At 44.9% G+C, this 24,838-nt stretch overlaps 1 protein-coding gene across 1 annotated transcript in view; it reads right to left on the reverse strand.

Moving 5' to 3' along the window:
- SFXN5 (sideroflexin 5) overlaps positions 1-24,838 on the reverse strand; it is a 444,072-nt gene that overhangs the window by 81,601 nt on the left and 337,633 nt on the right. The window contains exon 13 of the mRNA XM_089661198.1: positions 16,845-16,962. Within this exon, the coding sequence (XP_089517324.1) occupies positions 16,845-16,962 (118 nt within the window). The remainder of the gene's footprint in view (positions 1-16,844; positions 16,963-24,838) is intronic.

The raw sequence follows: 24,838 nt of genomic DNA on the forward strand, positions 1-24,838 counted from the left end.
GTGCTAATATTTGGGCACTGGGACTGCTGGGGGTGCTAATATTTGGGCACTGGGACTGCTGGGTGTGCTATTATTTGGACACTGGGACTGCTGGGTGTGCTATTATTTGGACACTGGGACTGCTGGGTGTGCTATTATTTGGACACTGGGACTGCTGGGTGCGCTAATATTTGGACACTGGCACTGCTGGGTGCTCTAATATTTGGGCACTGGGACTGCTGGGTGTGCTATTATTTGGACACTGGGACTGCTGGGTGTGCTATTATTTGGACACTGGGACTGCTGGGTGTGCTATTATTTGGACACTGGGACTGCTGGGTGCTCCATTATTTAGACACTGGGACTGCTGGGTGCTCCATTATTTGGACACTGGGACTGCTGGGTGCTCCATTATTTGGACACTGGGACTGCTGGGTGTGCTATTATTTGGACACTGGGACTGCTGGGTGTGCTATTATTTGGACACTGGGACTGCTGGGTGTGCTACTATCTCAATACTGCAACTTGTTCTTCCATATTGCCTGTGTGCCACTTTTTGGACACTGGAACTGCTGGGAATTGTAGTTCCATATTGGAATACCTGAATAATGGTATTGGCTATGTGCAGTAATCCAGGCCCTGGGATTGCTGTGACTTGTGGTGCTACTTCAATACAGTGTGTTGTTGGAGTTGGTGGTGCCTCTGGATTGCTATTTGGGAATAGATTGAACTCTCCCCCAAACTCGTTCTATTTGTCCCCTCCCCCAAACTCATCCTATTTGTCCCCTCCCCCAAACTCATCCTATTTGTCCCCTCCCCCAAACTCGTCCTATTTGTCCCCTCCCCCAAACTCGTTCTATTTGTCCCCTCCCCCAAACTCGTCCTATTTGTCCCCTCCCCCAAACTCGTTCTATTTGTCCCCTCCCCCAAACTCGTTCTATTTGTCCCCTCCATTCTGGTCCCTCTTGCCCTATTGTGTGCTGAAATCTCGGTGAACGTCGTACACATCGGGGCCGGTGTTCTGAGCCTCTTTTTGCTCTCTCATTGTCACATTGGCAATGCTCACAATCAGGGGTGGACTGAAAACTCATGGGGCCCCCGGGCAATGGGGGATCATGGGGCCCCTGTGTCCTCGTCCACACCTAAAAAGCCTATGAAAAAGCCAATGAAAAAGGTACCAGGGGCATCTCATGGGGCCCCCTACTGACCCCGGGCCCTTGGGCAGTGCCCGAGTGCTCGAATGGTCAGTCCGCCTCCTGCTCACAAATCTAAGAATCAATCCCTAGTATAAGATCTCTCAGACAACCCACTGACAATGTCCTCTCCATTGAAGCACTACAGCCAGAACCTTTAGTATTTGTCACTTCTGGGAGTGTCAGATCCCTGTGTCCCCCGCCGTGTCCTGTGGTTCCATTCATTGGTGGCACCACACAGGGATCTGACACTCCTGTCAAAGACTCTGATGGAAGCTGTAGCACTTTAACAGAGGGGACATGGGCCCAAGGCCATGCTTGAGGTGGACATTTCTGTGGTCACCCCCCTTCCACTGATTGCTAGCACACAGGCAGCCAGGCAAAGCAGCACAATTCATTGCTAAGTTGTAGCAGCCACTGATGCTTTGCGGCCCAGGAGCTGAACAGACACTGAAGATGGACCTCCCGCCGTAACGTGCTGCCTCCTACCATACCTCTATGAGTGTCACCTGAAGCGGCTGCTTCAGTTGGCCTTGTGAACAGCACGGCCCTGCATGGGCCAGTACAGAAAAAAGTATACAACCTCTTCTTTCGAAAGGAACTGTTTTTAAGACTTTTTGGGGCATTGTTTATAAAGACCCAATAGGGAGGCAGAGTCATGCCTGACTTTCAGATTTCAAAGGTCAAGATTTGCATACAGGTTTAGCTGGCTACAGTATATCTCTGTATCTATTGATTATTTTAAAGTGTTATTAAATCCAGGACTCTGCATTCACTCTATCTGGTCTCCCCGGACCCCACATTCACTCTATCTGGTCTCCCTGGACCCCACATTCACTCTATCTGGTCTCCCTGGACCATGCATTCACTATATCCGGTCTCCCCGGACCCTGCATTCACTATATCCGGTCTCCCGGACCCTGCATTCACTATATCCGGTCTCCTCGGACCCTGCATTCACTATATCTGGTCTCCCCGGACCCTACATTCATTATATCTGGTCTCCCTGGACTCTGCATTCATTATATCCGGTCTCCCCGGACCCTGCATTCACTATATCTGGTCTCCCTGGACCCTATATTCACTATATCTGGTCTCCCAGGACCCTGCATTCACTATATCTGGTCTCCCTGGACCCTACATTGATTATATTTGGTCTCCCCGGACCCTGCATTCACTATATCTGGTCTACCCGGACCCTGCATTCATTATATCTGGTCTCCCCAGACCCTGCATTCACTATATCCGGTCTCCCAGGACCCTTTATTCACTATATCCGGTCTCCCAGGACCCTACATTCACTATATCCACTCTCCCCGGACCCTACATTCACTATATCCAGTCTCCCCGGACCCTACATTCACTATATCCGGTCTCCCAGGACCCTGCATTCACTATATCTGGTCTCCCCGGACCCTGCATTCACTATATCTGGTCTCCCCGGACCCTGCATTCACTATATCCGGTCTCCCAGGACCCTACATTCACTATATCCACTCTCCCCGGACCCTACATTCACTATATCTGGTCCCCCGGACCCTGCATTCACTCTATTTGGTCTCCCACAGTACACACAACATGGAAATGCAATTATTTTAGTAAATATAAACTGCTAAATACCTTTTCTTATCAGCAGTATATAGCAGTCTTCTATCAGTGTCCAGATAAGCACTGGTTAATCTTGTAGGAGTTTTCATTCTCCTCTGACTGTCCTATGAGGCTGCATGACCCCTGACCCTCTGTCTGGAAACTGCTGATTTTGCCCTGTGCCAATCACATGCAGTCTCCCCCCCACCAAAAACAAATCTCTAGCAATGCACAGCTAATTTAGCATGTGTAGAATGTCTCCTAGGGCTCTGTACTATCAGCAACTGAATTAGGGACAGTATAAGAAGGGGAGGATCAGAGAAGACAGAAGCAAACAGCCTTTTGACACAATGCAGAGGATTAACCCCTTAGGTTCCACAGTGAATATCACAAGCATGCTTTACTGCATATACAGACTGATTGTACTGTTTAGTAACACTTTAACATAAGCTTTTTCGCCATATGCTCAGTCTAAACTGCCATTTATCCAGCAAGAAAAAAAATGAGGATGTGCTCAGCCCACGCATCAGTTCGACCAGGGCTAAAACATAACCTTCATTTCAATACAAAAAAAAAATCATATATGTGCTATAGACACGTGACACTCAACCGTAAGAAAACACTGGAACTTTCTCCTCAGTAAACTCATGGGAAATATTCCCTAAGTAAAAGGTTTCTATGTTAAGCCTGTTTCACTCGGGCTTCAGAGTATATAAGAGCAGCTTGAACAGCAAGCTCTGACAAAGCATTTGCAGATCTTTCAGCAAGTTTTGTTGAAGCTTTTAAAGTCCCATTCAGCTTCAGTTTGTAAATGATGAACATAGATCCTAATGGGAGGGCTGATTGCCACTTTAACCAAGCTGCTAGCAGGCTTCAGGAAAACAGCTACAAGGTGTGTTGGTCCATAATAAGCCATACGCCCTGCAGGTATATTAAGGGGTTCATATAAGTGACCTTTCACCAAGCTGCTAGCAGGCTTCAGAATTTCTTGAAGCTTGTTGAAAGCCTGCTAGCAGCTTGTTTAAAGTGGCAATCAGCCCTCTCATTAGGATCTGTGTTCAACATTTACAAACTGAAGCTGAATGGGACTTTAAAACCTTCAACAAAACTTGCTGAAAGTTCTGCAAATGCTTTGTCAAAGCTTGCTGTCCACACTTCTGTTCTACAAGTATAAGTCCGTGTGAAACAGGCCAGCCAAATGCATAGAGGAAAACAGCTACAAGGTGTGTTGGTCCATAATAAGCCATACGCCCTGCAGGTACATTAAGGGGTTCATATAAGTAACCTTTAACCAAGCTGCTAGCAGGCTTCAGAATTTCTTGAAGCTTGTTGAAAGCCTGCTAGCAGCTTGTTTAAAGTGGCAATCAGCCCTCCCATTAGGATCTGTTTTCAACATTTACAAACTGATCCATAATAAGCCATACGCCCTGCAGGTATAGTAAGGGGTTCATATAGTATACTAAGGAAACAGTGACTACCGGCAGGCTTGTCTGCACTTCCTGAAATCCAACATGCCAACTGTTCCATTTCCAGTCTCGTAACAAACTATAATATCAGGCATCTTTTGATTAATAGGATGAATTGCCCTTTATAATTAGGTCCCTTGGATGAGACAGACACAGTGTAAGCTCATCCTTCCCGCTCTCCTGCTTTGCAGAAGCCCATAGTTCCAACCTGTAGCCGGAAGATCTCTGTGTAGGGCCAGCTTTGGTGACAGATCAGCATTAGATGAACAATATCTCTCCACACTATCTGTGCCACCAGGGCCCCACCCTGCAACCTCTGTACAGCTCCTTCGTCAAGTGGCATTTCATTAGAGCGTCAGCCTTTTAACTGTGGACACATTTCAGCCTCGGCAGATCTGCTAATTATTGACAGTTGGTGAAGAGGAGATGTCACTTTCCTCCCTCCTGTTAAAATGCATCTAATTAGTAATTACTGCTTCCCTATCATCCTCCTGCACATTGGCTCATTAACCTTTCGCTACGTTTGACTTGTCCTGCCAGGCTCTCACAGGATGAAAACAACAACTTGGGCTGGGTGCCATGGTCCGAGGACCCAGAGAAAGGGCTCCCCTTACAGGGCTGGCTAAGAGAATGCCGGGACGGGCAAGTTCAAAGCGAATACCACCTGGATAAGAGTCAATGGTGGTCATGGGATCAATTCTTGCAAGCGCTGGGCCTATGTGGTTGAAGGCAAAGGCACAAACGCATATCCAAACTAATTGGTGATTCCACATGGGTACAGATGCCTGCTCACCGGAATTAAAGATTATATAAACCCATTCAATAAAAATCTTAACTTTTATCATTTTAATGAATTTTCAAAAGGAAATTTTTAAACTTGGGTTGAATTTTTGCATTACAGCAATGGGGTTCTCGTTTTGAATCCCGGACAAGGCACCACTTGCATGGACTTTGCATGCTCTCCCTGTGCTAGAGTGGGCATCCTCTGGATTCCTCCCACAATCCAAAGTCATGCTAGTAGGTTAATTGGCTCCCATCTAAATTGGCCCTTGAGCACGTGAGATAGGAACATTAGATTGTAAGCTCCTTGATGCAGAGACTGATGTGAATTACAGTATGCAAAGTGCTGTGCAAATTGTTGGCACTATATTAATAATTGTAATAAATAATTTGCAGCTTCCTCTAAAATACCAATAATGCTCTTTGCTTGTTTTCCAGTTGTGCTCCTGCGCAGTCTCTTGAAAATTCTACAAGTGGCCATTCTAAACACACACTACATAGCCATGCATCCCTGTCACCATGAGGAAATTCATCCAGAAAAATGCCACGCAGCTATCGCTGGAATCCATGTAGACAGGAAATGGCTGCCATGGGGCTGCTTGAGATCAGTAGCACTGAGATAGAATCATAGAAAAGTGACATCAGAAAAAGACAGAGTGGTCCATCAAGAAGGGGGACTATCAGCAATTCCACGGGCCAGCTCTCTGGGCACCATGACTGATAAGACTTTTTCCATGGACTTTGAGCATTTTTTAGGGGGTAGGCTGCTGGGTCTTTCCTCAACCCTCTCCAATTGCTTGGGCTTGGAAATTACACACAGAATGTGATAACAAATATGCATTGTCAATTCATACATACACATACCAGGGTCAATTTAGACAGGAGCCCGTTAATCTACCAGCATGCCTTTGGAGTGCGGGGGGAAACCAGAGTAGCCGGTGGAAAACCGAGAGAGAACATACAAACTCTATACAGATAGTGTTCTGGCCATGGTTCAAACCAGGGCCCACATAAGTGCTAACCATGAAGCCACTGTACTGTCCATCAAACTCATAAAACAGTATTATTCATCACTTTTTTCTAGTGCCAACATCTGTCACAAGGAAGGTAAACCTTGACTTTAGGTCAGCTGCTTCTGGTCTGTTGACTGATAAAAAACACACCTTGATAGCACAGGTATTCCTACCTCTTGGTCAGTGTGAGCTGCATCCAGTCCCTGTCTACCCTTCTGCTAATTTACGGCTACCCTATCTAGCACGGATTAGATGCTTAGACATAAAACAGGGCTGGCTAGACTTGTGGTCACTTCTGGTCAATTGCCAATCATATAGAGTTTCATATAGAACGCCCCCCCCCCCCCAAAAAAAAAAACACAAAAGATTTAATTCATAGAGCGTTCACATTCTGTCCAATTATTGCAAAGACAGCAAGGCAAACATGTAAAATGATGGTAAAATAGGCTGAATAAAGTCTATTAAGTTCAACCAATATTAGAAAATCTCCACAAACAACCCTAGACCTACAGTTAATCCATAGGAAGGGAAAAAGCACAGTCTAATGTGCTCCAACAGTTTAAAAAAAAGTCTTTCCTAATCTCCTAATCTCCCAAAGTAGCCTTTCTCCACCTTTCTACTTTGAAGGATTCCTTGCAATAATATATAGGCCTTGAGGAACCTCTGCTAAAAAAAATATCTACAACTCCTAGCATATTAGTGTTATTAGTCAGTGAGATTCCCTCTTACGTTGGTGGTCAGGGGAGATGAGTTCCTTACATTGATGATCAGTGGTAGAAGGACCCCTTGCATTTGTGGTCATTGGAAGAAGACCTCCCTTCCATTAGCCACCAATGGAAGAAGGCCTCCTTATAATGCCACAAGTGATGGTTTGTGGTCATTTATTGAGCATATAGAGTTTCATATAGAACTTCACCCCATAAACACAAAAGATTTTATCCATAGAGAATTCACAGTGTCCAATTATTGTAAAGACGGCAAGACAGACATGTAAAATGATAGTACCATAGGTTGAAAAAAGCCCATCAAATTCAACCACTAATAGAAAATCTTCACAAACAGTACCCTATACCCACAGTTGACTCAAAGGAAAGGGATAATAACCTATAAAGCATGGTCTAATTTGCTCCAACAGATAAAAGATCCCTCCAGATCCCTTAAGGTAGGCTTTCTCCATCTTTCTTCTTTGAAGGAATTCTTGCAAAAATGTATGGACCTTGCTAAAAAAATATCTACAACTCCTAGCGTTATTAGCCAGAGATATGCCCTCTTATGTTGGTGGTCAGAGGAGATGAGCTCCTTACATTAAAGTTCAGATGCAGAGGGACCCCTTTGCATTTGTGATTAGAGGGAAAAGGCCTACCTTGCATTAGCCACCAGTGGAAGAGGGCCCCTTATAATGTCTACCAGTGGTAGAAGAGCCCCACTTACCTAGGTGGTCAAAGGGAGATGAGTTTCTTTACATTGGGAGTCAGTGTACAAAATGTCTGGTTACATTGAGTATCATTGGGAAGACTCTCCCCCTTAAACTGGGAGTCCGTAGAAGGAACCCTCAAAAAAAAAAAAAATGGTTACTTCTTTAAGAGTCACCAGCAAAAGCTCCACAAATCGCACATTTCTGGCTCTGCTGAGTGATTCCAGCCATTGAACTACAGTATGTAGGCATCATCAGTTGGAGATCTATCTGTTACAGCTCAAGGAACCCGATCAAGCTCTGGAGGATCCCTAGGGTTCCTCGAAACCCTGGTTGAGAAAGGTTGTCATAAAGCAGGTAGGTATTCCCTGGATCAACAATCTCTGATGTTTTTATTTTTAAGGCCTCATGAGCACTGGGCTTTTAGCCCTGATGCATGAAGCTCTGGTGTTTAGGTGCTTGTGGAAAGTACAGTCGTACTGCCAAGCCCCGCTACCAACAGCTTGTAAAAGTTTGAGAGGCTGACAGCTGCTGCGGCCAAACAGGGCTGGATGGAGCACCTAGCAATTCTTACATTTAGGGCTGGGATGAATGTCCGGAACACAAGAAGTCTGCATTCCGGGCATGCATCCCTGGGCACATACTGCTCTAAATTTAAGTACCGATTGGTGCACCATCCTGCCGCAGCAGCTGCAAGTTCTCAGACTTTTACAGGCTGCTGGCAATGGGGCTGGATGGTGCACCTGTACTTGTCATCCGCTGAAGCCTCATACACTTGGACTCAATGCCTAGTGTGCATGGGTCCGAAATGTTAATATCCAGTTATATTCTAGTTCACACAACGGAAAAGAAACAAATGTCACATTCAACAAATTGTTTTTTTTGGGGATGTCCATGATCGATTCTTGACATTTCTTAGACTTGGCCGTTCCTCAAGTCTATGTGTAGTCTTCTGGATGGACAACAATAGAGGGAACTCAGTGTACATGTCATTGCAGCAGGTTCTACAGAAAGACACGTGGTAATAGATGCAGGAGATCTGCAAAAACAGAGGGAAGAACACTTGTTTTGTTCTTGGACGGGAAGCCGATCCTCGTCAGCGCAGCAGTCTCATTAATTCTCAAATGTTGTTATTAATCATTCCGCTAATCATAAAATCAGTGATGGCCATATGACCTCAGACTGCGGTAATAGAGCCAACACAGACTGCCTGTAATGAGGGAAGAGTACATTTGTACGACATGGAGAAAAAAGAAAAAATAAACTACTGATTGCATCTGGGCACTTGGCATTCCTGGCACGTTCGAGGGAGCTCAGGGCGCATGGCCACCGAATTCTTGGCGGGCGCTGCGACACAAAGTGAATTCACATGATGTTTCTGGGGAGCTGACACCAACGTTAAAGGGAAATGACAGCTTCTAACAGAGTGAAGCGTGAGCGGCGGGATCGGCTCTCGAAGGAAGCTGGTGGTGGGGGAGTTGGGGCACGAGATCATTCTACTGACAAATGGTCGTGGAGTACAAAGTAGCAGCCTCTACCTGGAGCACTAAATATAGAAATAAAATCCATATACAGTTGTGGCCAAAATTATTCAACCCCCAATGCTGTAAAGGGGTTTAGGGACTATAGTGTACATTTGGAATTGTATTCAGAATCAAATCCTACAAGGACGTTGTAACTACCCAAATGCAACTAAAATGACATCAATTGTTTATGTAATACAGTAGTAAATGGTTCTTATGTGGTTTCTTCATTGCCACAATTATTCAACCCCTTAAAGACTACCACTCTGAAGAACAGAGGTTCATACAGGTGCTTTCCATCAGGTATTGAAAACACCTGTGGATGTCACCGAGCAGCAATCAAGCATAATAAGCACCAATTAGGCAGCTTTAAAATGACTGTGATACTCAGCTCCTTCTAGACATTTACTGGTGTGGTTACAAACATGGTGAAGGCAAGAGAATGGTCCAGGAAGACAAGAGAAGAGGTGATTTCTCTTCACAGGAAGGGCAATGGCTATAAGAAGATTGCAAAGATGTTAAACATACCAAGAGACACCTTAGGAAGCATCATTCGCAAATTCAAGGCAAAGGGCACTGTTGAAACGCTACCTGGTCGTGGCAGAAAGAAGATGCTGACTTCGACTGCTGTGCGCTACCTGAAGCGTAGAGTGGAGAGAAGTCCCCGTGTGACTGCTGAGGAACTGAGAAAAGATTTGTCAGATGTGGGTACAGAAGTTTCAGCCCAGACAATAAGACGCACACTGCGTAATGAAGGCCTCCGTGCCAGAACTCCCAGGCGTACCCCCTTGCTGTCTCCAAAGAATAAGAAGAGTCGACTGCAGTATGCCAAAAGCCATGTGGACAAACCACAAAAGTTGTGGGATAGTGTTCTGTGGACTGATGAAACAAAATTAGAACTGTTTGGGCCCATGGATCAACGCTATGTTTGGAGGAGGAAGAACAAGGCCTATGATGAAAAGAACACCTTGCCTACTGTGAAGCATGGTGGAGGGTCAATCATGCTTTGGGGCTGTTTTGCTTCTGCAGGTACAGGGAAGCTTCAGCGTGTGCAAGGTACCATGAATTCTCTTCAGTACCAGGAGATATTGGATGGAAACGTGATGCAGTCCGTCACACACCTGAGGCTTGGGAGACGTTGGACCTTTCAACAGGACAATGATCCCAAGCATACCTCCAAGTCCACTAGAGCATGGTTGCAGAGGAAAGGCTGGAACATTTTGGAGTGGCCATCGCAGTCACCAGACTTAAATCCGATTGAGAACCTCTGGTGGGACTTAAAGAAAGCAGTTGCAGTGCGCAAGCCTAAGAATGTGACTGAACTGGAGGCCTTTGCCCATGAAGAATGGGCGAAGATACCCGTAGATCGCTGCAAGACACTTGTGTCAAGCTATGCTTCACGTTTAAAAGCTGTTATAACTGTAAAAGGATGCTGTACTAAGTACTAAGATTGAATGTCACTTGGGGGTTGAATAAAACTGATAATGCTGTGAGCACAGAAAAGACATTTGTGGTTATTTCATTATAACTGTTATGTTATATTTGTCTGACCTACAAGTGCCTCTTTAATGTAAATGTAAGCAAGATGACTGAATGATCAAAAGCAATGTCAAACTGGCCAAAACACTCAATTTCAGTGGGGGTTGAATAATTTTGGCCACAACTGTACATATCTGTATAGCCCTGTGTGACCATGCTGTGCGCTGTAGCCTCAAAGGGGTAGTTCACCTTTACAGAAAAAATGTAAAGATGAACTAACACCGGACACCCTCCACCTTGGTTCCCTCTATCTACCTCTGGGGATGCCAAGCTGTCAGCACCCCCGCAGCCGTTCCAGCGGGAAATCCAAACTCTTCTCCATGTAATGCTCCGGGATGGATCAGATCGGTTGGCCAGCTGTCACAGTGAATCGATCTGGTACAGAATGCAAAAGAAAAACAAAAAGAGGGCGCATCGGCCTAGTGCATTATCGTTTAAAATATTTATTGAAGGAATAAAAAAGTAGGTATCATACTCACAATGGACATATAAAACACATCACAATGAACAAAGGTGTTCAATCCATATAGCATCTGAGTCCACAACGATGGAACCCTGGATGTCCAACTGGTTGACGCGTTCCTCTTCCTCACTTTTATATCTCCATTGTGAGTATGAGGCCTACTTTTTCATTTTTTCAATAAATATTTTAAACGATAATGCACTAGGCTGGTGCGCCCTCTTTTTGTTTTTCTTTTGCATTCAGTGACTTTGAACTACCCCGGTCCGTTGAGGGCAGCAAGCACTGCATATTCCAGAACATTTACATTGTCATCCTAGCCTCTGCTGAGTCCATCCCCAGCGCAGGAGTAAAGTATTTGCTGTGTTTATTCGATCTGGTACACCCTGGAAGCGCTTTATGGAACAGAGTGAGAAAAGCGGGGATTTCAAATCCCCAGACCGCTGGACTGGCTACAGGAGTGTTGATAGCTTGGCAACCATGGAGGTGAGTACAGTGGGAATTGGGGTGGTGAGGAGGGTGTCTGGTGTTAGTTCACCTTTATATTTTTGTCTGTAAAGGTGAACTAACTCTTTAAAGCAGACCTTTCCCTTGCAACAGTACATACGACCTCAAACTGAATGCAGGAGATTTGGTGCACTTTCTGAAAGTGCACCACAACCAGAAGATATAATAGAAGTCGATGGCAAAGCGCAGCTAACCCACAGGGATGCCATAGGAGCACAGTGCTGCACATGTGGTGTGGGCAAACAGCAGCACATCAGTCTGAAAGCAGCTTTATAGGGGGCTCAGTAATGTAATGTAAGAAGCCAAAGAGATTGTGGAGATTCTCTGAGGTGTAGAAGCTGCCTGCCCAGGAAACAAATCATTTACACCAACATTAATACCTTAAGAAAGCCTTTCTCAACCAAGGTGCCCAGGTATCCTGGGGTGCCTTGAGGTTTCTTCAGGGGTGCCTTGGCAAAATTTTAAAAAAAGTGCCCAAAACCAGTATACAAGCCAGCGGGTGGAACAAGCCTGTCTTTTAGTTACACAAAGCCACAGGTTTCATTGTGCACCATTATGACCTTCTAGCTGCCCGCGTCCTGACAACCAATGACATCATCAGTTGATAAGGAGGATGTCAGCTGCCTAGTTTGACCCTCCCCTGCCCCCTCCATCAGTGCTGGGGTCACATTAGCTCAGTGATGGAGAAAAACTGAGGAAGAACAGAAACAATGGAATACTACTTAGTACCAGTGTGCAGAAGTGTATTTGCTTTGGAGGAATAAATCACCTCTAATGTTGGGTGTCCTACATGTGTGGATGTTGCTGTGTTGTATACAACTATTAGAATAGTTTTTCACATTTTAGAATGGGGTGCCCTTTTAAAATCATGACAGTCTTGAGGTACCTCATTGACTGTTCCTAATTTTAAAGGGTGCCTCAGGACTGTCCATCATTTTAAAGGGTGCCTCGGGACTGTCCATCATTTTAAAGGGTGCCTCGGGACTGTCCATCATTTTAAAGGGTGCCTCGGGACTGTCCATCATTTTAAAGGGTGCCTCGGGACTGTCCATCATTTTAAAGGGTGCCTCGGGACTGTCCATCATTTGAAAGGGTACCTCGGGACTGTCCATCATTTGAAAGGGTACCTCGGGACTGTCCATCATTTTAAAGGGTGCCTTGGGACTGTCCATCATTTTAAAGGGTGCCTCCGGTCTGTTCATCATTTTAAAGGGTGCCTCGGGACTGTCCATCATTTTAAAGGGTGCCTCGGGACTGTTCATCATTTTAAAGGGTGTCTCGACTGAAAAAAGGTTGAGAAACATTGCCTTAAGATAAAACCACCAGTAAAAAAAAACCTTACAGGTCCAGCGCTATTTTTCCACTTTCTTCAACTTATAGGGAGCTCAGGACAGTCAGGACTTACATTTATGGTTTTGGGGGGGTGGAACACCCCCATAGTTGAGATGTGTTTTAACCACCCTAACCCCCCAACCACTGGTGTAGCATCAGGGGTCGCAATGGTGACCCAGCGCCATGCTCCAGGGGGCCCATGCGGCTTTCATGTAACATTCTGTTTTACACTTGGGACAGGAGGGGTTGCATATACAGGATTTGATCCTCTCCATTTTCCTCCTGCAACCGCTGAAATCCAGCTTCTCCTCCTCTCATTCCCACCAGCATTCAGCAGCTGTACAAGGAAAAATGTTCATTGTGCTATTCAAAATAGAAAAGTCTAAATTCTGAACAATTTCATTGTGGCCCACCACTGGTTACCAGATCACTTAAGTGGCCCTCGCTTTTCAAAAGGTTGAGCACCCCTGCTTTAAGAGAACTGGTCATAGTTGGTCTTATGCCAAAATCTAAGTATTCAGTCTTAAAGTGTATGTCAACCCAAAAACTAGTTTTGGATAGAGTGGGGAAGGATAAGAACCCCTGTCAGGTTGTTGCTGCTTTCTAAGGCTACTTATGAGAGATTACCTCTCACTTCCTGTTCTGCTGACAGTGCTTTTACCAGACAGGGAGTGAGGGAAAATCTTCAACAGGGAGTGAGGGAAAATCTTCAACAGGGAGTGAGGGAAAATCTGCAACAGGGAGTGAGGGAAAATCTGCAACAGGGAGTGAGGGAAAATCTGCAATAGGCGGTGAGGGAAAAATCTGCAACAGGGAGTGAGGGAAAATCTGCAACAGGGAGTGAGGGAAAATCTGCAACAGGGAGTGAGGAGAAATCTGCAACAGGGAGTGAGGAGAAATCTGCAACAGGGAGTGAGGGAAAATCTGCAACAGGGAGTGAGGGAAAATCTGCAACAGGGAGTGAGGAGAAATCTGCAACAGGGAGTGAGGAGAAATCTGCAACAGGGAGTGAGGGAAAATCTGCAACAGGGAGTGAGGAGAAATCTGCAACAGGGAGTGAGGGAAAATCTTCAACAGGGAGTGAGGGAAAATCTGCAACAGGGAGTGAAGGAAAATCTTCAACAGGGAGTGAGGGAAAATCTTCAACAGGGAGTGAGGGAAAATCTTCAACAGGGAGTAAGGGAAAATCTGCAACAGGGATTCAAACTGCAAAAAAAATCTGACAGGAGCTCTAGATGTTTACATGTGCGGCAGGTACTGCAGCTCCTCTGAAATGTGATCAACACTTGGATGGTTTTTTCAGTGTTTAACAGGAAGTGAGAAGGCAACAGATTGCATCCTTACTGCTTGGTGAACACTACAAAACCATTTAGTCCTACAATTACCGTACTACACGCCACAACTGCATGCATTGCATGTGGGTGTGGCACAGCCCCATAGAACTGCATGGTTCATGTTTGCCAGTGGGGCCAAACCACGTGTTGAGTTTTCAGATGCGTGGGTTGCCATTAAAGGATAAGTTCACCTTTTGGACAAAAATAATAAATGCACATTTTTTTGCAGTTAAAAAAATGTACATTTATTATTTTTGTCTGCAGGAGTCTGGAAAGCATTGCACCAGGACAGGAGGTTATTATTATACAGGATTTCTATGGCACCCTGAAAATCGCACTGACCTGTGGTTTTGAAATCGCTCTTGCATTGAGTGTGAACCAGGGCTAAATTATAGCTAGGCACTTGCTTAGGGCTCGTCCACACAGATGACTGGGGGGGGGGGGGGGGGGTTAAAATTAGCTGGTGGAGTCAGGAACAAAGCAATGCAGGTGCTCAGGGCTGTGCCCAGTTAAATGTCATGTCACATCTGGCAGGCAGTACCCTGAAGTGTATGGGCCTGTGCTGCACCTGAATGCAATGTATGAAGTTGCGGTGGAGTGGTTTGGCATTTTGAGGGTTCAAGCAGGAAGTGAGGAGGTGACATATCACTGCCAAACTCCCTTGGCAAAGTGACCCACAGCAGATCGCTTTTCAGAGGGGCAGTAGTGTAGGTACACATATGAACAAGCCCTTAAAGTCCAACTGAATGTTCATTTGAAATCAGCTAAATATATTCCAGTTACGTCAAAATGATTTGTTTAGCACCTTCCCGCCCAGCCTATAGCAGATTGATGGCCGGGCGGGATACTTACTATTGTGACTAGGTGTCATATGACCTCCTGTCAAAACAAGCTGCTCACGGGGCCGCGCAGCAGCACAATCTGTCACCGGCTGCGTCCATGGGACACAGCCAATGACAAATCACTACACCGGCCCTTTTCAAGTGTCATGTGACCGCTGTGACCAATCACAGCAGATCACATGTCAATTATACAGTGGATGGCTTCCTGTCATGCCATCCATTGTATACAATTATGTTGTTAGCTGTGACTGTTGACGGCAGTCACAAGATACAGACAGGGCCAATCACAGCCCATCTGTATCATGTGATGAGCCAATCACAGCTAATCACAACAAAAGACTGAATGAATCAGTTTCATTCAGTAACAATGATTGCAAATATCAATGAAATACATTGGTATTAGCAATCATAATGAGTTAAAAAAAAAATCCTGATCACTTGCCCAGAGTAGTTCAATGTTACTATGGTATCACTGTATTGCTTTGGTCACAGTGTGCTGAAAAATAAAATAGCAAAAAAAATATAAAATGTAATAATAAATAATAATGGAAACATTTGAAAAAACATACAAATGCAATTATTATTATTATTTTCACCAAAGAAACGTAGCAGAATAAATTTTGACCTAAATTTATGAAGAAATGTTATTTATTTGCAAAATTTTATAACAGAAACGAAGAAAAGTGCATTTTTTTCAAAAGTTTCAGGTGTTTTTTGTTTATTTAGCAAAAAATAAAAAACTTAGTGGTGATTAAATACCACCAAGCGAAAGCTCTATTTGTGGGGAAAAAAATTATACAAATGATACAAATTTCATATGGGTACAGTGTTGCATAGTTACATAGTTTTTCTGGCTGAAAAAAAGACAAAAGTCCATTCAGTTCAACCATTAAAAAAAAGTTATAATCCTACACCCACAGTTGATCCAGAGGAAGGCAAAAAACCAGCAAAGAATGATCCAATTTGCTCCTGCTGGGAAAAAATTCCTTCCTGATCCCCCGAGAGGCAATTGGATATTCCCTGGATCAACTTTACCTATAAATGTTAGTATCCATGGCCGCGCAATTGTCATTCAAAGTGCAACAGCGCTGAAATCTGAAAATTGGCCTGGGCAAGAAGGGGGTATAAGTGCCTGGTAGGCAAGTGGTTAAAAAGCAGCAACAGTTTGAAAAGAAAAGCCTGTGCCCTGCCAGCATGTTGCAGCATGGGACTCTTGCTCTTTATATGAAAACTATGGTCTCCCTGGAGAGGTCCAACACGCCTCCTGCTGAGTCAGAGCTATCCAATTAGGAGGGAGCATGAGCTTTGCTGATTGGAGTTCTCTACCTCTGACCAAGCAGAAGGCTTGTTGGACCTCTGTGGAGAGGCCGCTGCTTTCAGACAGAGAGCGAGAGTCCTTCTCTGCAGCATGCTGGCATGGAGAAGTGTTTTCTTTTATACAAACTGTGCTTTTCTGGACCCGGAATGTATTTATCTAATTTGAACCCTAAGTTTGTTTGGACTTTACAGTATGCAGTGTACACAGGAATTCATATTTGGACAAAGAAATAAGGTTTTCTGTCTTACTTAATTTTTTTATCTTCATTGTCTGGGAATGATTGTTAGCGGTACGAAGTCTGTCTCCGAGGAGAAGCTGGCGGTTTACAAAACCTCCAACTAAACAAAAGCAGACTCGCACACCCTGGCGCTCTACCTGCGCACACAGCATTAGGTGTGAAGACATCAGATTCTGGAACAGTTGGGGCAGCTTCTGTTGCCAGGCAACTAAGAACGGGGACACGGATGACGAGAAAAAAGAAAACTAAAATTTCATACTTGTTGAAACATATTTTGTTGTTTTCCCAAAACTTTGATAGGTGCGGTCATGTGACTCACCTCAGACATCTGTGGGAAGAGACTGATGGCTAGAGGGAGAGCCAGGCCGAAGGCAGCAAGGCACACAAGGCTATGCACTGGGAGGACCAGTCTTGGGTATGTTCGCAGCAGGGATGTCCTGGAGAAGAGAGGAGAGAGAGAAGACCATGAGGATGTATGGATAATGCTTGAGCACAACAAGAGGATCTACAACAGCCTTATCACCCCAGAGGAACCTATGAGTTTCAGGACTTAGGGAACCCTTACTAAAATGAATGAATCGGGGGGTCTATGAAAGAAATATCCCTTACATTGGTGGTGAGTCGAGAGGATGCAACCAGCACATACGGTTAAAAAGATAACTGGGGGGGGGGGGGGATCATGTTGCAGGCTTTGCCAAGTGCTGTTGGCCCTGGAACTACAGTTGCAAGAAAAAGTATGTGAACCCCTTGGGATTATGTGGAGTTTTGCATGAATTGGGGATAAAATGTGCTCTGAACGTCATCTAAGTCACAACAATAGAAGAACACAGTCTGCTGAACATAATACTACACAAACATTAGATGTTGCCAAGGTTTAACTGCACATAACATGTAAACATTCACAGTGCAGGGAGGAAAAAGTATGTGAGGCCCTAGCTTAATGACTTCTCCCAGAGCTAATTGGAGCCAGGAGTGAGCCAACCTTGACTCCAATCAGTGTGATGATATTGGATGTGTTGCTGACAGCTGTCCTGCCCTTAAAAAACACACACCTGTTTTGGGTTTACTGGTTTCAAGAAGCACTGTCTGATGTGAACCATGCCTCACAGAAAAGGGCTCTCAGAAGACCTACGATCAAGAATTGTTGACTTGCATGAAGCTGGAAAGGGTTACAAAAGTATCTCCAAAAGCCTTGATGTTCATGTGTCCACGGTAAGACAGACTGTCTACAAATTACTCCACGTAATCCCAAGGGGTTCACATACTTTTTCTTGCAACTGTATGTAGGCCATGTAGTGGGAAGTCAATCAGTCACAGCTCAAGGAACAGCAACCTCTGGAGCAGTGGTCTCCAAACTGCAGCCTGCGGGGCTGGATGCGCTCCTTTGCTTGCCTTTGTCCAGCCCTTGGAGCACTATTCCTTCCACTGACATTACCAAATTGGACATAATTCCTACCACTGACACCAAGAATGCCCTCTTCTTTACATTTTTTGTAATGGATCGAAATGTGGTTGGCTCAGCATGGACCAGTCAAATTTTGTTCCATGGTTGCATTTGGTTTTCTGCCAATCGACTTCAGTTGGATAAAAGTCACTTGATCAGCAGCTGTGGTCAATGGCTGCAACAATAATCTGTGTATCTTTACAGAGCGGGAGTCTCCCCACAATATCGCAGTCTGGAGGATCCCCCCATCCACTTTGAATGTGTGGGTGAGGGAAAAGGATCAGTTTTTTCCATTTAGTCCACTGGCTAAAAGAAAAAAAAAATGAAGCCTGTATGGCCAGATTAATTTATTTTATGTTGTTATAGGTATATAGCGCCGTCAATTTACACAGCGCTTTACATACAGTTGTGTTCAAAATAATAGCAGTGTGTTGAAAAAAAGTGAATAAAGCTGAAAATCCTTCTAATAGCTTTTATTTCCATCCACACAAATGCATTGGGAACACGACACATTCTATTCCAAATCAAAACATGAAGAAAAATACATCAAATTTGTGTTGTTCCTCTAAAAAAAATTGAAGAAAAGTGAATATTAGACGGTTCAAAAAAATCGCAGTGTTTGTATTCTTCTTTACAATCTCAAACATTCACTATATAAACTGAGAAATGTTTGAAGATTTTGCTTTCCTTTGAATGACTTCATGAATATTTGGTTGTAGTCGCACTGTTTCTGAGAACTGCTGTACATCTGTGTTGCATGGAGTCACCCAACTTCTGGCCCCTGTGATCAGGTATTCCAGCCCAGGATGATTGGACCACATTCCACAGTTCTTCTCTATTTCTTGGTTTTGCCTCAGAAACGGCATTTTTGATGTCACCCCACAAGTTTTCTATTGGATTAAGATCTGGGGATTGGGCTGGCCACTCCATAACGTCCATCTTGTTGGTCTGGAACCAAGATGTTGCACGTTTACTGGTGTGCTTGGGGTCGTTGTCTTGTTGGAACACCCATTTCAAGGGCATTTCCTCTTCAGCATAAGGCAGCATGACCTCTTCAAGTATTCTGATGTATTCAAACTGATCCATGATCCCTGGTATGCGATAAATAGGCCCAACACCGTAGTATGAGAAACATCCCCATATCATGATGCTTGCACCACCATGCTTCACTGTCTTCACAGTGTACTGTGGCTTGAATTCAGTGTTTGGGGGTCGTCTGACAAACTGTCTCCGCCCACTAGACCCAAAAAGAACAATCTTACTTCCATCAGTCCACAAAATGTTGCGCCATTTCTCTTTAGGCCAGTCAATGTGCTCTTTGGCAGATTGTAACCTCTTCAGCACGTCTTTTTTCCAACAGTGGGACTTTGCGGGGACTTCTTGCAGATAGCTTGGCTTCACATAGGCGTCTTCTAATTGTAACAGTCCTCACAGGGAACGTCACACCTTCTTTCATCTTCCTGGAGCTGATTGTTGGCTGAGTCCGCCCCATTTTGGCTATTCTTCTATCCACTCCAATGGTAGTTTTTCACTTTCTTCCACGTCTTTCAGGTTTTGGTTGCCTTTTTAAAGCATTTGCGATCATTTTAGCTGAGCAGCCGATCATTTTCTGCACTTCTTTATATGTTTTCCCCTCTCCAATCAACTTTTTTAATCAAGGTACGCTGTTCTTCTGAACAATGTCTGGAACGTCCCATTTTCCTCAGAATGTCAGAGAGAAATGCACTGTAACCAGCATGTACAACATTTGCTGCCTTCCTTCCTTAAATAAGGGCAATAATTGCCACCTGTTTTTCAAAGAATGAATGACCTCACTAATAGAACTCCACACTGCTATTATTTTGAACATGCCCCTTTCAATGAGTGATTCAATGACACAGAATCAGCAGCATGCATGTCATGACTGTTGGGTCTGTTGGATTTCTATTACTCTACTACACCTGCTAGGAAATTATTTGCCATGTAGAAATATCAGTTCCACCAAAAACAGTGATTGATCCGGTTAGTGATGTCTGACTGCTATTATTTTGAACACAACTGTATATATATATTGTACAGTCACATCAGTCCCTAACCCTCAAGGGGTGTACAATCTAAGGTCCCTAACTCACATTCATACATATCCATACTAGGGACAATTTAGACAGGAGCCAATTCACCTACCAGCATGTCTTTGGAGTGTGGGAGCAAACCGGAGTACCTGGAGGAAAACAACGCAGGCACAGGGAGAACATGCTAACTCCAGGCAGGTGGTGCCGTGGTTGGGATTCAAACCATCGACCCTAGTACTGTCAGGCAGAAGTGCTAATCCTTTAGCCACTGTGCTGCCCATTAATTCACCAGAAGTTTGGTGATCTTTCCTTTCCGTATGTCTCCCAGAAGCCACCCTGACATGCACGCTCCCACCAAGGGATAGGCTCCCCGTCCCAAGCCACGCTCTTGCTCCTCCTACAAGGGGACCGTTATGTGGAATGTCCATGGATAGCACATGGTTTTAGGAGACAGAACGCATGAGGCCACACAGTGCACACTCCCTGACCAAAATCGGGGAAATCACTATAGAGAGGAACAGAGTGAAGAGAACTGCGATACAGCTCTTGGGTACAATTTATTTATTTGCTACAGGTATTTATTTAGCACAAACAAATTATGCAGAGCTTTATATACAGTAATTCAAAATGAAGAATGCAACAGACAAGTGACCTACAATTTGCTGGATGGAGCTATTCACTAAGTAGATGTCTATATTATCTAGAATTCATAAACTGTCACTCTTGTTGGGGTAATATGTCACTGTGTGAGCCACGAAGTGTAGAAAGTGAAGATACTTTGATGTGACTTGATCCTGTTCTTTGCCTGCTCACATTTCCGTAGCTTCTCCCTGTCAGCCTGATTTGTTACTCCAGCTGAGATGGAAGGGATGAGGAGAACTGCCATTAGAGGTAATGACAAATGATGTAATTACTGAGAATCTATACCAATCAGCCATAAAGTGTCACTAAAACCCAGGACCCTGCATTCACTATATCTGGTCTCCCCGGACCCTGAAATCACTATATCTGGTCTCCCCGGACCCTGCATTCACTATATCCGCTCTCCCCGGACCCTGCATTCACTATATCTGGTCTCCCAGGACCCTGCATTCACTATATCTGGTCTCCCAGGACCCTGCATTCACTATATCTGGTCTCCCAGGACCCTGCATTCACTATATCTGGTCTCCCCAGACCCTGCATTCACTATATCTGGTCTCCCAGGACCCTGCATTCACTATATCCGGTCTCCCCAGACCCTGCATTCACTATATCCGGTCTCCCCAGACCCTGCATTCACTATATCTGGTCTCCCCGGACTCTGCATTCACTATATCCGGTCTCCCCGGACTCTGCATTCACTATATCTGGTCTCCCCGGACTCTGCATTCACTATATCCGGTCTCCCCGGACCCTGCATTCACTATATCTGGTCTCCCCAGACCCTGCATTCACTATATCTGGTCTCCCCGGACCCTGCATTCCTATATCTAGTCTCCCAGGACCCCGCATTCACTATATCCAATCTCTTCTGACTCCGCATTCACTATATCCACTCTCCCCGGACCCTGCATTCACCATATCTGCTCTCCCCGGACCCTGCATTCACTAGATCCGGCTCTTCTGACCTTGCATTCACTATATCCGCTCTCCCCGGACCCTGCATTCACTATATCCGCTCTCCCTGGACCCTGCATTCACTATATCTGGTCTCCCCGGACCCTGCATTCACTATATCTAGTCTCCCCAGACCCTGCATTCACTATATCTAGTCTCCCCGGACCCTGCATTCACTATATCTGGTCTTCAAGGATCCTGCATTCACTATATCTGGTCTCCCCGGAGCCTGCATTCACTATATCTGGTCTCCCCGGACCCTGCATTCACTATATCTGGTCTCCCCAGACCCTGCATTCACTATATCTCGTCTCCCCGGACCCTGCATTCACTATATCTCGTCTCCCCGGACCCTGCATTCACTATATCTGGTCTCCCCGGACCCTGCATTCACTATATCTGGTCTCCCCGGACCCTGCATTCACTATATCTGGTCTCCCAGGACCCTGCATTCACTATATCTGGTCTTCAAGGACCCTGCATTCACTATATCTGGTCTCCCCGGACCCTGCATTCACTATATCTGGTCTCCCCGGACCCTGCATTCACTATATCTGGTCTCCCCGGACCCTGCATTCACTATATCTGGTCTCCCCGGACCCTGCATTCACTATATCTGGTCTCCCGGACCCTGCATTCACTATATCTGGTCTCCCACAGTACATAGAACATGGAAATGCAATTATTTTAGTAAATATAAACTGCTAAATACCTTTTCTCATCAGCAGTATATAGCAGTCTTGTGACTTCTATCAGTGTCTAGCAGAGCACTGGGTAAAGCTTGTAGGAGGAGTTTTCATTCTCCCCTGAGTGTCCTACAAGACTGCATAGCACCTGATCTCTGTCTGGACAGTGCTGATTGGCCCTGTGCTGATCAAAGGCACTCTCCCAAGAAAAGAAAAAAAAAATCTCTAGCAATACACACTAAACTGAGCATGTGCAGCTTGCCCCAAGGCTCTGTTCTATCAGCAGATGGATTGGGGACAGTGGAAGAAGTGGAGGATCAGAGAAGACAGGATAAAACATCTTTTTTACACAATGCAAAGGATTAACCCCTTAGGTTCCACAGTGAGTATAACAAGCATGTTTTACTGCATCTACAGACTGATTGTACTGTTGGGGGTTCAGTAACACTTTAACTTTATGACCACTGGCAGGTAAAGTGAATAACAATAAATATCTTGTTACAATGGCATCTGAAAGTCAGTTGTATATATTAGGCAGCAAGTAAACATGTTGTCCCTAAAGTTGTGTTGAAAGCAGAAAAAATGGGTATCGCAGTTTGTTGTATATGGGGCTGTGTAGCCGCAGACCGGTCAGGGTGTCCATGCTGACCCATGTCCACAGCCAAATGTGTCTACAATGGGAACATGAGCATCAGAACTGGACCACGGAGCAATGGAAGAAGGTGGCCTGGTCTGATGAATCATATGATGGCACCAGGATGCAGGATGGGGAGAAGGCAAGCCAGCAGTGTCCGTGTGTGTCTCCAGATCCTCATCCAATCGAGCATCTGTGGTATGTGCTGGAAAAACAAGTCCGATCCATGAAGGCCCCACCTTGCAATTTACATGACTTTTAAAACGGTTGCAAATATTGTTTTCTATAAAAAAAAAGAAAAAAAAAGAAAAAAAAAAGGGAACTGGTTTATACTTACCTGCTCTGTGCAATTGTATTGCACAGAGCGATCCATTACCTCCTCTTCTGGGGTCCCCCTGCCAGTGCTCTCCACTCCTTCTCTTGTTGAAGGGCCCCCATAGCATGCCGGCTGTTGTGAGGGCCCTCATGCGGATGTGCTCCTGAGCTGGGCTGTGTGTGTTCACTAATAAAGATGGGCACAGAACTGAATCAATATTGGACTCAGGTGTTTAAGGGGGGAGGGGGGGGATGTGGAGCTGCTATTGGAACGCATTAAGGTAAAAAAACCTTTTGCCTTTAGACACACTTTAAGCGCTTCCCGTCCGCCCTATAGCAGGGTGGCACGGGTGCGCAAAATCACGCCATACCCACGCTGCTATTTGTGGCCGCTGCTGTCAATCACCGGGTCCAGGCTGGTGATTACTCTCTGGCGCCTGGTGACTGCTGAGCATCTCCGACGGGGAGGACTGTTTGTAAACAAAACAGTTCTCTCCCTTGTCAGCTCCTGCACACTGCTTTGCATGGCTATGCATAGCAGAGCCATGCAAAGCAGTGTGCTTACAGTGAAGCACAAACACAGCACACAGTGTAAAACAGAACACAGCACACAGTTAACCCTTTGATCACCCCACATGTTAACCCCTTCCTGCCCGGGGTCATTAGTACAGTGTCAGTGCTTTTTATTAGCACTGACCACTGTATTGGTGTCACTGGGGATGTCAGTGACACCAAGTCAGTCCCCCCCCCCCCCCAGTGTCAGAATGCCCGCCGCAGTCCCGCTATAAGTTGCTGATCGCCGCCATTACTAGTAAAAATAAAAAAAAAAATCCCAGTATATATACCGCCATTTGTAGACGCTATAACTTTCACGTAAAACAATTAATTTACACGTATTGGGATTTATTTTAGCAAAGACACGGAGCAGAATACATTTTGGCCTAAATTTATAAAATTTTATTTTTTTACATTTTTTTCTGGACATATTTAATAGCGAAAAGCCAAAAATAATGTTTATTTTCTCAAAATTGTCGGTATAGCGCATTTTGTATATATACCTCCATTTGTAGACGCTATAACTTTCACGTAAACCAATTAATTTACACGTATTGGGATTTTCTTTTTAGCAAAGACATGGAGCAGAATACAATTTGGTTTAACTTGATGACTAACTTTAATTTTTTTATTTTTTTTTGCTGCATATGTTTAATAGCAAAAAGTCAAAAATGTTGTTTTTTTCTCAAAATTGTCAGTCATTTTTTTTTTATAGTGCAATAAAATAAAAACCGCACAGGCCATCAAATCTCACCGAACGAAAGCTCAATTTGTGGGGAAAAAGGAAGTAAATTTCATTTGATTGCAGCGTTGCACGACTGCGCAATTGTCAGTTAAAGTAACGCAGCGCTGTAACGCAAAAAATGGCCTGGTCGGGAATTGGGGGGGGGGGGGGGAATCCTCTGGAGGGCAAGGGGTTAAAGAATCTGCTACTGATGGCTTGGTGTCAGATACCACAGCATACCTTCAGAGGTCTAGTGGAGGTCCACTCCTCAATTGGTCAGGGTGGTTTTGACGGCCTTGGTAAAC

This window comes from Staurois parvus, unplaced genomic scaffold (genome assembly GCF_062004578.1).
Source record: "Staurois parvus isolate SC_StPar_1 unplaced genomic scaffold, SC_StPar_1.0 ptg001325l, whole genome shotgun sequence".
Taxonomy (NCBI): Eukaryota; Metazoa; Chordata; class Amphibia; order Anura; family Ranidae; genus Staurois; species Staurois parvus.